Source organism: Ictidomys tridecemlineatus, chromosome 2, assembly GCF_052094955.1.
Source record: "Ictidomys tridecemlineatus isolate mIctTri1 chromosome 2, mIctTri1.hap1, whole genome shotgun sequence".
NCBI lineage: Eukaryota > Metazoa > Chordata > Mammalia > Rodentia > Sciuridae > Ictidomys > Ictidomys tridecemlineatus.
In genome coordinates this window covers 80,685,098-80,699,625 of record NC_135478.1, presented here as the reverse complement: position 1 = coordinate 80,699,625, position 14,528 = coordinate 80,685,098, and the positions used below count along the sequence as shown (strand labels likewise).

Below are 14,528 nucleotides of genomic sequence, written 5' to 3'. Positions count from 1 at the left end.
GCTATCTTATTTCTTTTGATTCTTGATAAATGTGACCAGTTTTCCATGCTATCCCTTCAATCTGGAATGTTATATTCCATAATCAAGTATTGACATTCTTTGCAAGGGCTAATTCTTTCATAATGTTACTGATTATGCGGAAGTAGATGGCATTTTTATCCTAATCTGTCCTTATCCCTTATGAAGGTATAAGTGGTTGGAGTAGGTACTAAGGAAATCTGTGTCATCAGAGATAATTTAGTACAATACAGAAGGAAGATCTAAGAAAATGACTATTTAAAAAAGAAGTGTCCTATTCTATTTAGACTCTGATTTATAAAGAAAAAAAAAAAAGCAATGATACCCAGGTAACTTGTTTCCAATGCAAGTTGAAAATAAAATTGTACTTAGATATATACTACTTATCTCTCAGGTTTCTGTGATGCAATGTACAACAGATCTATACTCTGGTTTAACTACATATCTGCATATATGCTATATAACATAGGTCTTTTAAGAATAGTTTCATGAGCATAAAGTGATTTGGCTTGAAATGTTGATAGAAGGTATGCTACTAGGTAGTAATTTAATTACAATGGGTTTAACCTTGTTCCAAGTTAAGTTATTGGTATATAATGATTTGGGTCAAAAGAAAAGACTCGCTATATTTAAATGATTCTACTGACTGTCTTTATCACACCCACTCTATACTGCTTGGGACAATGAAACACATTCAACTGAGTTAAAACTAAACAAGTATAATTTGTTGACAGGGTAATACTAAACACTAAATACCATGGATATTAAGTGATCTTTTTCAACTTAATCCATTCATATTCTACCTGAATTTTAGTAGACTTACAGTGTTTCTTCCCCATTAGGTGGTGACTTTAACCTGTCATGCTCACTTTCCTCTCTGTGCCTGTAATTATATGCTCCTGTCTCCAGCAAGCCAAGTTCATTGTTTCAAATCAAGCTCATCCTTCTCCTGGAAAGAGACCTCACCTGAGCCAGTGTTTCTCTCCTGACTTGGCCCTTTACTCTTCGTACATGGATGTTGAAATGATTTCACCTCTAGAGCTTACTCTGACCCAGTAAGTGGCTTGTTCAGAAGAATTCTGAGGATCAGTGAAAAAGAAAACCACAAAACACCTGACCTGGGTATGGAAGGTGAAGTGGTATTTGCCCTCTTAGCACTTTAAAAAACACTTTGAAAAGAGCTGCTCTTATACTTTTGCATCTTTCAAAATATTTAATAGAATACTGAGTACTCAATACAAACCTGTCATTATCAAATCAGGTGCTCTCCCTGTTTCCTTCCCTTGGGATCAAATCCAGGACCTCACACACGGTGGGCAAGTAGTCTATCCAAGGAGCTCCACCCCCAACCCCAAATCTCCTTATTTCTAATTTAATTCTTTCCATAATAAACATCATACCTTTTCTATATCTATTGAGGTATAATTTATCTTATTTTTTTATTGAAAAAAAATTTTTTAGTTGTTGATAGACCTTTATTTATTTATATATGGTGCTGAGAATTGAACCCAGTGCCTCATCCATGTAAGGCAAGTGCACGCTGAACCACAGCCTCAGCTCAAGGTATAATTTATATACCATAAAATTCACCCGATTTGTATAATGTGTATAATTCGATTTCTGAGGGGTGGGGTAGATTTTTCAACAGTGAACCCATCACCACAAACTAGTTTTTGAATATTTTCATCACCCCAATAAGACTCCTCAGTTTACAGTTACTTCTCCTTCCTATCTCTAGTCCCAGGCAAATCACTAATCTACTGTCTAAATCTATTTGCTATTTTTGAAAATTCACATACATGGACTCACACAATAGTTATGTCTGGCTTCTTTCACATAACATTTTGAAGTTCATCTCCACTGTAGCAAGTATTAGCATCTCACTCTTTTTTTTTTTTAAATGCTACATAACATTCCACTGTATGGATAGACCATATTTTGTTCATAAATTCATTGGTTTATGGACCTTTGGGTTGTTTTATTTTGGGGTTACTAATAAGGCTAATTGGGTTGGAGTAGTGGCTCAGTGGTAAAGAGCTTGCCTGGCATGTGTGAGGTTCAATTCTCAGCACCACATATTAATAAATAAAATAAAGGTCCATTGAGAGACAGACACACACAAATAAATAAATAAATATAATGCTGCTTATCATTTGTCATACAGCCCACTTTTTTTTAAAAGCAAATATTCTCATAAGATCTTAAATCTCAGGAGAGATACACAAAATCATACTTATTTTCTTTTTGTAACTTTGTAAGTTACAAAAGAGTTAAATGATAAAGCCTTCAAAAAATAACATACTTATTGTCTTATTTATCTTAATCATTGTGTATTTGTTTGCCTTAAACTGTGGATATTATAAAATATCGATTAATTTGTAAAATAAGCATTTGGTGACTTTTTCAGCTCATTACGTACTTCAAGTAAACATCTTTGTTTGTTCTTTTTAGGTATACATGACAGTGCAATGTATTTTAAAGGCAGACATCTTTTAAGAGTAACTGAATGAACTTATGATTAACACAAAATTATCAATCTCATCAAAGCATCTAAATGAAGTCATATGCTGCGTGTAGTGGTGCATCCTTGTAATCCCACTGACTGGAGAGGTTAAGGCAGGAGGCCAGCCTGGGCAACTTAGTGAGACCCTTGGCAATTTAGCAACACCATTTCTCAAAATAAAAAGGGGATGTAGCTCAGTGGTAAAGCGGTCCCAGGTCCATCTCCAGTACCCCCTACCCATGCCCGGCCAAAAAAATCTACCCTGCACTAATCTCTCCTGCTTATTTTTAACAAAGACTCTCAGCAGCAAGCTTTAAGGAATGAGTTTCTTGCATGCAAGAAATCAGTAGTTCAAACTCAGAACATAAAAATTTAACAGATTATAGCACAGAGTTTAGATTTTATTACAGTACCAAATCCTGACCAGTGAATGATTAACTGAGGGTTTAGAAAGAATCAAGGTAATTACATGGATGAAAATTAACTGATATAAAATGTCTTACTATTATTGGTGCTGTTGCCATTGAAAGACCCAGAAGAACTGTTATTGTCTTTCTCCTTATCTTGATTTTCAAAGTCCATATTAAGGGACCTGTGGAAAAAATTTTTATAGGTAAGTTTCAGTTTTGGTTTACAAAGTAGCAGGTCAGAAAATCAACAGAGACAATATTTTAAAATGCATAGGCATTAGAAAAGAAAAGAAAGATCTCTTCTTTTAAATGTGGCAACTAGTTCTTGTTGCCACATTTAAAAAAATAACCTTCATTCCTTCCAATGTCAGCTCAAGAGTTTTCCTGACTGCACACAAAAGCATTCCCAAGTGGGTGAATCTCCTAGCAATGTTTTTGTTCACATCCTTAATTATTTCCTTATGATAAAAACCTGGAAAGAGAATGTTAGGTCAAAGGGCAAGCACAATTTTGAGACTTTTAACATATCACACAAATGCTTCCAGAAAGGGTGCACCCAACTGACATTCCATAGCAGCATATGAGAACACTTCTTTTTCTGTCTCTAACTTGTCAGTGTGGATTCAACAACAAAGACTGAATTTCTTCTATTATCTGAAACTGTTCTAGTACTTATACACAGGATAGCACTATTAAATTTTTAACAAAAGAATTTGTACATTCAAAGGAGGAAAAAGATGATATGTAAGAAAAATAAATTACATATATGAGAAATTAATAGCATGTGTTGAGGAGAAAAAAGGAAGAAACAAAGAATTTGAAATAAAGTCAGATAATAACTCGGTATGGCCAAGGATATACAACTGGGACCTTCATACACTGCTTGTGGTAACATAAATTAATGTAGTCACTTTGGAAGACAGATCTGATTTCTAGCAACCAAAACTCTGAGAAAGTAAATTTCTGCCGTTTAAGCTATCCATTCTATGGTATTTTGTTATGGCAGCCTACACTAAGAGAGATTAGAGATCATACTTCATATATGGAGACTTGTTTTATGCTCCCAAGTGTGTTCTATATTAGTAAATATTCCATGAACACTTAAGAATAATGTGTTCTGTTGGGGTGTTTTATAAATGTCAATTAGGTCACACTGATTAAGAATATTGTTGGAGGGGCTGGGGTTGTGGCTCAGTGGTAGAGTGCTCACTTAGCATGCACAAGGCACTGGGTTCGATCTTCAGTACCACATAAATGTAAAATAAAGATATTGTGTCCACCTAAAACTTAAAAAAGCTTTGTCTGATATTAATATAACCACTCCAGCTTTCTATTGATAAGTACAAGCAATATATTTTCTCCTGATCTTTTGTTTTGGCTTTATATTTGTAGTATGCTTCTTATAAGCAGCATGTAATTGGGTTTTATGTTTTTATTCAATCTCAACAACTGCTGTCTTTTCATTTGGTTGTTTAAACCAATTTCATTTAATGTGATTACTGATATGATTAGGTTTTAAGACTATGATCTATTATTTGTTTTCTACCTGTCCTTTTCTTCGTTTCCCTTTACCAGTTTTTAGGATTAATACAATATTTTTAAAATTTCATTTGACCTTCCTTGTTATTATATTGTTCTGTGTCTCTGCTTCTTATTTTAGGGGCTAATGAGGGGTTCATGGCATCCACCTTTAACTATGGTCTTTGAGTTATACGACTTCATGTATAACAAACCTTACAATAGTTCACATTTTCCCCTTGCAAACTTTCTACTATTTTGCAAAGCATTTTTTATTACTTTTACATGTTATGAACTTCAAATTATTTTTGTTTATATAATCAATTTTCTTTTAAATAAGAAAAAAGTCATATTTATTAATGTGCTTGTTTCTAGTGATCTATGTTCCTTTGTGTAGATAACTGATTTCCAACCAACACCACTTTAATTTTGCTGGAAGGACTTCCGTTAATATTTCTTATAGTGCAAACTGGCTGGTGATGAATTCATCCAGATTGTGTATGTCTGAAAACATCTTTATTTTAGATTTCATCTTCTGAAAGATATTTTTGCCACAGAATCCTATAGTAATATACATTTTGAAGCTGTTGTTCCACTGTCTTTTCACTATTTACTTATTTTTGGTGGGGGGAAGTGTAGGGGAAACAGGGGATTGAACCCAGAGGCGCTGAACCACTGAGCCACATACTCAGCCAGCCCTTCTTATGTAAATTAGAATTTTTTAAAAAATTCAAGACATGGTCTCACTAAGTTGCTTAGGACCTTGCTAAGGCTGGCCTCAAAAGCATGATCTTCCTGGCCCAGTCTCCTGAGGCACTGGGATTTGTGAGCCACCATGCCTGGCTCACTTGTATTGTTTGTTTTTAATGATAGGTCTGATGTCATCCTTACCTATTTACCCCCCAAGTCCCTGCTGCTTTCGGATTTTTCTCTTTTTTCAAATATTTTTTAGTTGTAGATGAACACAGTACCTTTATTTTATTTATTTTTATATAGTGCTGAGGATCAAACCCAGTGCCACACACATGCCAGTTAAGTGCTCTACCACTCCAGCCCCAGGATTTTTCTTTTATCACTGGTTTTGAGCTACTGATAATGATATACCTTGGTGTAATTTTCTTCAGATTTCTTGTGCCTGGGGTTTATTGAGTTTTTTGGATATGTGGGTTAGTTTTCAATAAATTTAGAAAAAGTTGGCCATTATTTCTTTGAATATTTTCCTGTCTCTCCCTTTTCTCTTCACTTTCAGGAATTATAATAACCCATGTATTAGGCCACTGATAATTTCTCTTTTCTGTTTCATTCTCTTTATTTCCTTTTGGATAGTTTCTTTTGCTAGGTTTTCAAATTCACCAATCTTTTTTCTGTAATGTCTAATTGCAAAAAAATTGTTAAAATTCGTTATTAATTATTAATTCCACCAGTGTATTTAAAAAAACTCAGATATTTTCATCTTCATTTCTATATATTTCATTTAGAGCTTTTAAAATATCATCCATATAACTAACTTCTATTGTACATGTGGAATATAGTTATATGTTTTTAAAAAATATTTATTTTTTAGTTGTAGTCGGATACAACACCATTTATTTATCTATCTATCTATCTATCTATCTGTCTATCTATTCTCATCATGGATCGCATCTTCCTTCCTCTTTGCTTGTCTGACAATGTCTGGTTATACCAGATATTGTGCATTTTACCTTGCCTCGATATTTTTATGTTTATATTGGCTGCTTAATATTTTAATACTTCTGTAAATTCTGAGCTATCATCTGAGATGCTGTTATTAGGAAATACCTTTATTTGTTCAGGTTTATCTTTTATGATTTAAGTGATTCCAAAAAAGTGCTTAGTAAAGGGTAATTAATCTCTATCAATGAGGCAAGGTCTGAATCAAATCAATGCCATGTAAATCATAAGTTTTTCCAATGTAGCTAATGGGAATAGGCATTCTTCCCTCTCATTTTCTCAAATTATTTTTCTTTCACTATAGGTAATTTGCTCACATGCACACACTGATCAATACTATGGTAAGTGCTCAAAGGATTTTTTGGCAGACCTCTGGGATTTTCTTTCTTTCTTTTGTACTCTACACTTTTATAAGCTCTAGTAGCTTCGGTCATTCTCGACTCTCCTTGACTTATAGAATCTGCCTGCCTCCATGATCTAGAAACTGTCTTGAGATAGCAAACCAGGAAATTATTGTTTCATGTATTATATATGGTAATTTTTTGTGACGGGAGGTTGTTGCAGGTGGCATGATAATCCAGTTCCTGTTACTATATCTTGGCTGGAAGCAGACGTGCCATTTAGGTAGTTCTTTTAAACATGATCCAAATTGAGCTGACTTTGAGTGAAGGAGAGGCCTCTTTTCACTTCTTGTTCATGCCTTTAACAGTCTCTGGGGTACTGGAACACTGATGAGTTGTATCCTTCTCTTCAGAAAAGTAAAGAATGTTATCCTGAAGAGGTCACAATCTGTCCTGGGACTTTTAGCCAAACTACTGGGCTAAGGCTACACTGATAATGTGCTTGACTCTACAGTGTGCCACCCCTCTCACCCCAAATCTTTTGATGAATTCAAGAGATCTGTCCCATTACTCTCATAGCCTGACTTCACCTGCCACTTGGTTTCATATACATGGTAAAACTCTTTTATTTGTTATTGGTATTGAAGAAGCCCCAGTTGACATGCCTGTAATTAGAGGGTAAACTGAGCCAGGCAAGGTGGTACCCCCAGGTACTTGGGAGGCCGAGGCAGGAGAATCATGAGTTTCAGCTTGAGATCAGCCTGGGCAACTTGGGAAGAACTTGTCTCAAAAAGTGTGCAGAATACAGATTGGTTAGGTATGCTTCACACTGGTCCCTCAATAAATTTGACTAATCAGTTATTTGACAAACTGACCTGCTAGAGGGCAGTCCCCATGGATGACAATTCCTCAAAAGGACTGAAGGAGAAATTTTGGTAGATGTGGCCAACTTCCTAAACCATGGCAGAAATATGGTTAAGACAACTCTACTAGAATATGGTCCGGACTCTGATGTGTTAGCTTCCCTGGGGTTTTAAAACGATGAGGATAAAAAACAGTTTTGGATTATTTCTCTACCCATCAGAGGAAGATACTTTGGCAGGGAATAAAAACATACTAATTGCTTCTACCTCATTTAGTCCTAGAGCAATTGTTATAGTGACTGGCAAGGGAGGAAAAAAAAATTTCTCCTGTCAATTTTGATTAGTTCCAGATACAGATTTTGCATATATTTCCCTTGCCAAGACACCTGTGGGGTTTCAGTGCATGGTTTCATTTCTATGGCCTTTTAAACTTTATTTCATGTGTTCTCATGGCAGAGCTCAACATCTGTGGAAACTAAAGTCTAGGACTGGTGATTCATTTAATTAGAACATGTCTGAAGTCAATGGACATGAAGATTGCTTCTTCCCTTTGGAAAGATAAGTATTAATTTAAATTGAGTTTTCCAAATTCATTTATGAATAAAAATAATAACAACAACAATAACAACTATACTTGTTATGCCTACTCAGCTTCTCAGAATCTGGTGACAGCTTGGTAAATTTACAAGATTCTTTATGCACAGCTCTACTCTGGGGGCGACCTACTACAGATCATTAACTTCCCCTATTCTAGAATTTTTAAAAAATATTTTTAATAATTTTAATATTATTATATTATAATATTTAATAATATTTTTAATAATAGTTTTCGACGGACACAACATCTTTGTTTGTATGTGGTGCTGAGGATCAAACCCGGGCCGCATGCATGCCAGGCGAGTGAGCTACCGCTTGAGCCACATCCCCAGCCCAACTTCCCCTATTCTTCTTGTTGGCATTATGTTGATATTCCGGACTAGAAAGTTGTCAGTCCTCTCTGCTTTTACCCAAGGCACAGCTTTTATACACTCTCCTTCATAAGACTGGATGAATGAGGCTGAGTGGAAATGGCAAGGCAGCCTAGGCTGAAGGGTCATACAACTCCAATTCAATTTATTACCTGACGACTACTAATAACTCTTGGTTATTTTGAGGCAAGGGTTTCCGCCTTTTCAAATACTAGGTAGTTGTGCTTAACCTAAAACCTGTTTTAGCTGGTCCACTTTCTTAAAACCTAGTTGGTAAGAAGTGCTACAGAGATAGGAAAGCCTTATTATGTAGGACAATGAGGTTCTACAGGGCAAGAGAGCATTCTTTTTATTACTGGTCTTTCAGTAACTGAAAGCTGACTCTGAATTTCTCATCACTTGAACAAGCTTAAACCAAGCTTCGTCTGATTATTAGAAGTAAACATGGGTCACCATTACCAAAAACTGACATCTGGCAAATGATAAAGTGGGGTTCCACATATTAGTTGAACCTGGGAAGAGTCAAATCTCCCAGCTCTACAAAATAAGATCAAACAGTGGGAATAGGTTTAGTAGATCCCTGGCTACTGTTACCCACACTGACAGCTAATAGCCAACTTAAGTTGTTTAAATATCTTTGCAGAAGATTCTGTCTTCAGGACCAATTTTATTACAGGTCTTTATCCCAACTTACTTGGTAATTTATTAACTCTACAACATCAAACTGCTTGGCTGGACCTGGAACAATTTGTTCTATCTTCAGAGATGATTACCCATCATCCTCCCTGCCAACCTCACCATCATAGTTTTTATTACTGCTATACAATGACATATAGTATGACGATACATCACAATGTTATTACTACACATTCTACCCAAATTGCAACCTGGTTATTTGCTTAGTAAACAAGTCTGGGTTACTAACATGAATGATTAAATGACAAAAAAAAAAAAAAAAAAAAAAAAAAAAAAGGACTTGAGGTATGGCTGTTTCATTACAGATAACCATTTAACACTGTTAAGGAAAAAAAAGATCCATCCAATTACAGCGTACTTGTTTTTCCTGTCATTTACTATGACTGAATGGAAGTAGTTGTGGGTCGTTACAGAACATAAACAAATTTCCAATTATTGATACATAAATATAAAACCTCCAATGAGAATTAGCTACTGGTCAAAACATGGTAAGTAGGCTTCCTTTGTAGCATTAGACCAGTGGCTGCATACTATTCAAAAATAATATTTTAATGTTGCAGGATTCAATGGGGTTCATGCAAGATAATACAAAAAATATATAAGAATGAAGATGTGGGCTGGGGATGTGGCTCAACTGGTAGCGCGCTCGCCTGGTATGCGTGCGGCCCGGGTTCGATCCTCAGCACCACATACCAACAAAGATGTTGTGTCCGCCAAGAACTAAAAAATAAATATTAAAAAAAAAAAAGAATGAAGATGTAAAGTAAGGCATTAAGAAGGCTTCTTGAGAACCTTCATAATGACAGGGTGTTTCACATTTGAGAGAGTACTGGGCCTGATCATGAGGTCTGAAGACCAGTGGATAAAACAAAAACAGAAGGATCAATTCTGCCTTGAATCACATCTGAAAAAAGATTATTCAGAAAAGAAAATAAAGGAGAATGGGTCAAGAAGTAATCAAGTAGTTGCAATCTGTGGATGTAGCTGTCCTTTTATGAAGCTGGTTAAACCTGAAACATAGGCTTTAAATATTGTGCTATGAGCACTGTTATGAGGTCTATTTTCAGCAGGCAACAAAGTACATGTCCAGAGTGCTTGCCATTCATATTTATCAAGGGCCAACATTCAGGAATAGCCAGTTGAAGAATTAACAACTCATTCACTTCTCCAGATATTGTAAAATATAACCTCAGGACATACTTAGCAGTGAGCTGACCATCTGGACTACAATTCCCTGCTACCTGCTGTACACCTCCAATTTTGGTGAAACTGATTTTGCTGAGATACATTTTTGTTCAATACTACCAGCTTATATTAAAGGATATCACAATTCATTCAACAGACATTTACTTGAATGCCTACTATATGTGGCCTCTTCATGTGGGTGTTTGAGATAAATGTTTATCTAATCTTAAGACCAAGAACAGTTATGGTTCACCTGCACAACTGGGTTCAGGTTCTATTTACTGAAGGACACTGAAAGTTTTAAATTTCTTTCTTAAAGTTGGCTGCTAAAGTTTACCATGGTATTTGTGAAACACCAGTATTAATAGTGTGGGCATGTGATTTTAGGGTCATTTTTGGCTCTATTTTGTCTCTACTTATACTTTTCTTTAGCTCCATGTTAATTTAGCTTATCCTCTCACTTAATGAAACTTGGTAAAAGGTCTGAAATCCTTTTTAACAGGGTAGAACAAAAATGAACAATTGCAGGAAGCAAAATGGAGGTGAAAACACATTAATTTGTTCCAAGTTATACTTGTTCATTCATTTTAATTCTGATAACTGAGTATAATACTGGAAGTGAACATCATGAAGGGGAGAATTCACTGGCCAAAGTAAACATTACAAGGCTGAACTTAATTTTGAGTTAAATATGTGTTCCCAGAAAACTTACAGTAGGTTTTTAAAATTAAACATTTTTAAAATACATTGAAAATAAATTGTTAAATATATAAAGAACTTGTTCATATACATCATAATGGATATAATCATTCCCTACATCATCTAACAAATTAAATGATATTTTTTTATGCATGACAGATTATGAAATGACAAAGAGCAGCTCCAAAGACAGTAAACATATTGCACACCATTAGATCATCATGACATTAATGAACAACAGTGACTTCTTTTGAATAACCTAGCCTATTATGATTATATGCATTTAGTATGGAGGGAAGTAAAAGCAGATAAAGTACAGCTTTAATTATCTCTGAAGTCTTATTAATCTGATGACACCATATCCCACAGAGTTTTGAGTATAAGCAAATAAATTTTCCTCACCATTAAAGAATGTAAAGGTAGAAAATGCTTTCCTTAAAAAAAAAAGTGTATTTACACTGAAGTTATAAAAGTCTTATCATTCTGTAATACAGCAGCTTAAAAATAAATACACAGAGGGTGTTAAGGGAGACAAGGTATGAGGGAGAGGGGAAAGAAAGGGAGGAAGCATGAAGTACACCTTTCTTTTGGATTTATTTCAAAACTGTTATTTCTTGTCAGAGACTCCTGCTGGGACAGAATATCAAGTCTTAAGTTAGTTACAAGCTAAGAAACACCAAACCACCTTCATATCTGCATAAAGTATATTTTTTCTTTTAATTTCCTTTTGGATTTATTTCAAGCTTTGTCGTTTCTTTGTCTGAGACTCTAGTTCTCGGTGGACACAACATCTTTGTTGGTATGTGGTGCTGAGGATCCAACCTGGGCCGCACGCATGCCAGGCGAGCGCGCTACCTCTTGAGCCATATCCCCAGCCCCTTGTCTGAGACTCTAAATGGAACAGAATGTCAAGTGTCTTGGCAGTTACAAGGTAAGAAATTCCAAACCAGATTCACCTTGTAATTCTTTGGCCAACCTGATTGTAATAGTTCGTCCTATTGTATTACTTTTATTTTTCTGTTCAGTTAGTTTTTTGTTTTTCTTTCTGTTAACAGTCTCCTGTAGATTTGTCACACTCTTCAAGAACATGCTGATTATGATAAATTATTCCACATATATATCCACCCCATCAACTGGAAAGATTAAGAGGCAGAAGTGAGCTTCAAGTAATACAGGAAGACTTGCAAAGCTCAGCCAAGGGATGGCAAATGTATTAACAGAAGGAAATTTATACTAGTTTTAAATGTATACATAAAAAGGAAAAGGTTTCAAAATCAATAACTTGAATTTCTACCTTAAGGAATTAGAAAAACAAGTAGAAATAAAATCCAAAACAAGCAGAAGGGAATAAAAAGATTAATTAATGAAAACAAAACAGAAAAAAAAATCAGTAAAAACAAAAGCTGCTTTTTTGAAGTGATCAACAAAACTGATAAACCTTTTTACACCAAAGACATATATGACTAAAATTTAAAAAAAAAATGAAAGAAGAAACATCACTACCTACATTAGAAATTAAATGAATTATAGCTGGACATGATGGTGCACACCTATTGTACTAGCTGCTTGGGAAGCTGAAACAGTAGGATCACAAGTTTGACGACAACCTGGGCCACTTAGTGAAACCCCGTATCAAAGTTTCAAAATAAGAAGGGCTGGGGATATAGCTCAGTGATAGTGCTTCTGGGTTCAAGACCCAGTATTCGAGGGGGAAATGATAAAGAACACACAAATGCCAACAATTTAAGACACTTCAGAGGAATTGAACAAATTTGATAAAGACACAAATTAGCAATATTGATGAAGGAAGAAATTGGAAATCTAGCCTTTCAAGAAGAAACGGAATTAGAAGTTAAAAATCTTCCCATATGCAACCATAAGAGACTTGGAATGGAGGCTGGGGATATGGCTCAAGCAGTAACTAGCTTGCTTGGAATGCGCGGGGTGCTGGGTTCGATCCTCAGCACCACATAAAATAAAATAAAGATGTTGTGTCCATGGAAAACTGAAAAAAAATATTAAAAAATTCTCTCTCTCTCTCTCTCTCAAAAAAAAAGAGACTTGGAATGAGCATAGTAATATCAGATAGTAAGACAGATATTGTTACTAGAGGTAAATAGAAACATTTTTAAAGGCCAGTCCATCAGTATAACAATTATAAATATAAAGAAAGTGAAAAACCAAACCTAAAGATTGAAAGAAATTTTTTGCAAGCATTTATCTGGTAAAGAACTTGTCTTCAAAGTATAAAGAACTCTTTAAAATTCAACAATAAAGAGGAGAACCAAATTTACAAATGGGCAAAATATCTGAATAGACACGTAACCAAACAAAGTACACAGATAGTAAATAAACACTTGTAAAGGTGCTTTGACAGTGTTAGTCACTAGGGGAAATGCAAATCAAAGCCATAATGAGATACCACTTCATACCCACTATAACAGAATAGTTACAGTCAAAAAGACATAATATCAAGTGTTGGTGTGGATTTGGAGAAACTGGAATCTTCATACATCACTGCTGGGGATGTGAAATGATGTAGCTACTTTGGCAAACAGTAGAACTTCTTAAAATGTTAAACATGGGAGTTACCATATGACCTAGCAACTTTCCAAAAAGAAATGAAAAACTGTACATAAACTCACAGAATTTATGTAGATAAATTATATAAAATATATATATTCATAAATGCACAGAATTATTAAAAATAGCCCCAAAGTAGAAATAACTCAAAGAGCGTATTACTCATCAATAAAAAGAAATTAAATAACCATAAATGACATATTCTTGACATAATGTCAAGAAAGCATTATGTCAAGTGAAAGCAGCCAGTCACAAAAAAGTTACTATATGTAATATTCCACTTATGAAATGTCCAAAATAGGCAAGTCTACAGAGACAAAGTAGACTAGTGGCTTCTGGGGTAAAAGGAATGAGGAATTGCGGCTAATGGGATGATACTAATGTCTAAATTGGATTATGCACTATGACTGCACAACTTTGTAAATATACTAAAAACTGAACTGCGTTAGTTTAAACAGGTGAACTTTATGATATGTATTGCATATCTCAATAAAATAACTAAAAAAGGAACAAAACAGTGAGCCAAGAAGGGAAATCAAGCCAAACCAAAAAATGTCCCACAAAGAAAAGGCTAGCATTACATAGTTTCACTACTGAATTCTATCAACTAGTTAAAGAAAGAAACGAACAACAATAACAACAAAAAACAACAATGCAATTCTCTACAATATTTTCCAGAAAATAGATTTACTCTATTTCCTAACTTATTCCATGTACTAAAACTTTAAGACATAACAATAAAGCTGTATATTCCTCATGATTGCAGACACACAAAATCTTTAACAAAATGCCAGAAAACCAAATGCAGCACCATGTAAAAATAAAGATTACTTACCTTGACCAAGTAGCATTCATTGCAGGAAGGCAAGGTGGACTTACCATCCAATAATCTGTTAATGTGTCATACTAATTGAGTAAGGACACAACCCATATGATCATCTCAATAGATGAATAAAAAACATGTAACAAAATCCAACACACATTTATGAAAACAATTCTCTAAAACCTAACGAGGAAACTTCCTCAACTTGGTAAAGGACACTTATGAAAAA

The 14,528-nt window shown here is 34.8% G+C and overlaps 1 protein-coding gene across 3 annotated transcripts in view; it reads right to left on the bottom strand.

The window, feature by feature from the left end:
- Window positions 1–14,528, bottom strand: part of Sppl3 (signal peptide peptidase like 3) — a 110,071-nt gene that overhangs the window by 17,766 nt on the left and 77,777 nt on the right. For all 3 annotated transcript variants that reach the window (XM_078038989.1, XM_078038990.1, XM_040289384.2), the window contains one exon: window positions 3,025–3,113. In XM_078038989.1, the coding sequence (XP_077895115.1) occupies window positions 3,025–3,113 (89 nt within the window). The remainder of the gene's footprint in view (window positions 1–3,024; window positions 3,114–14,528) is intronic.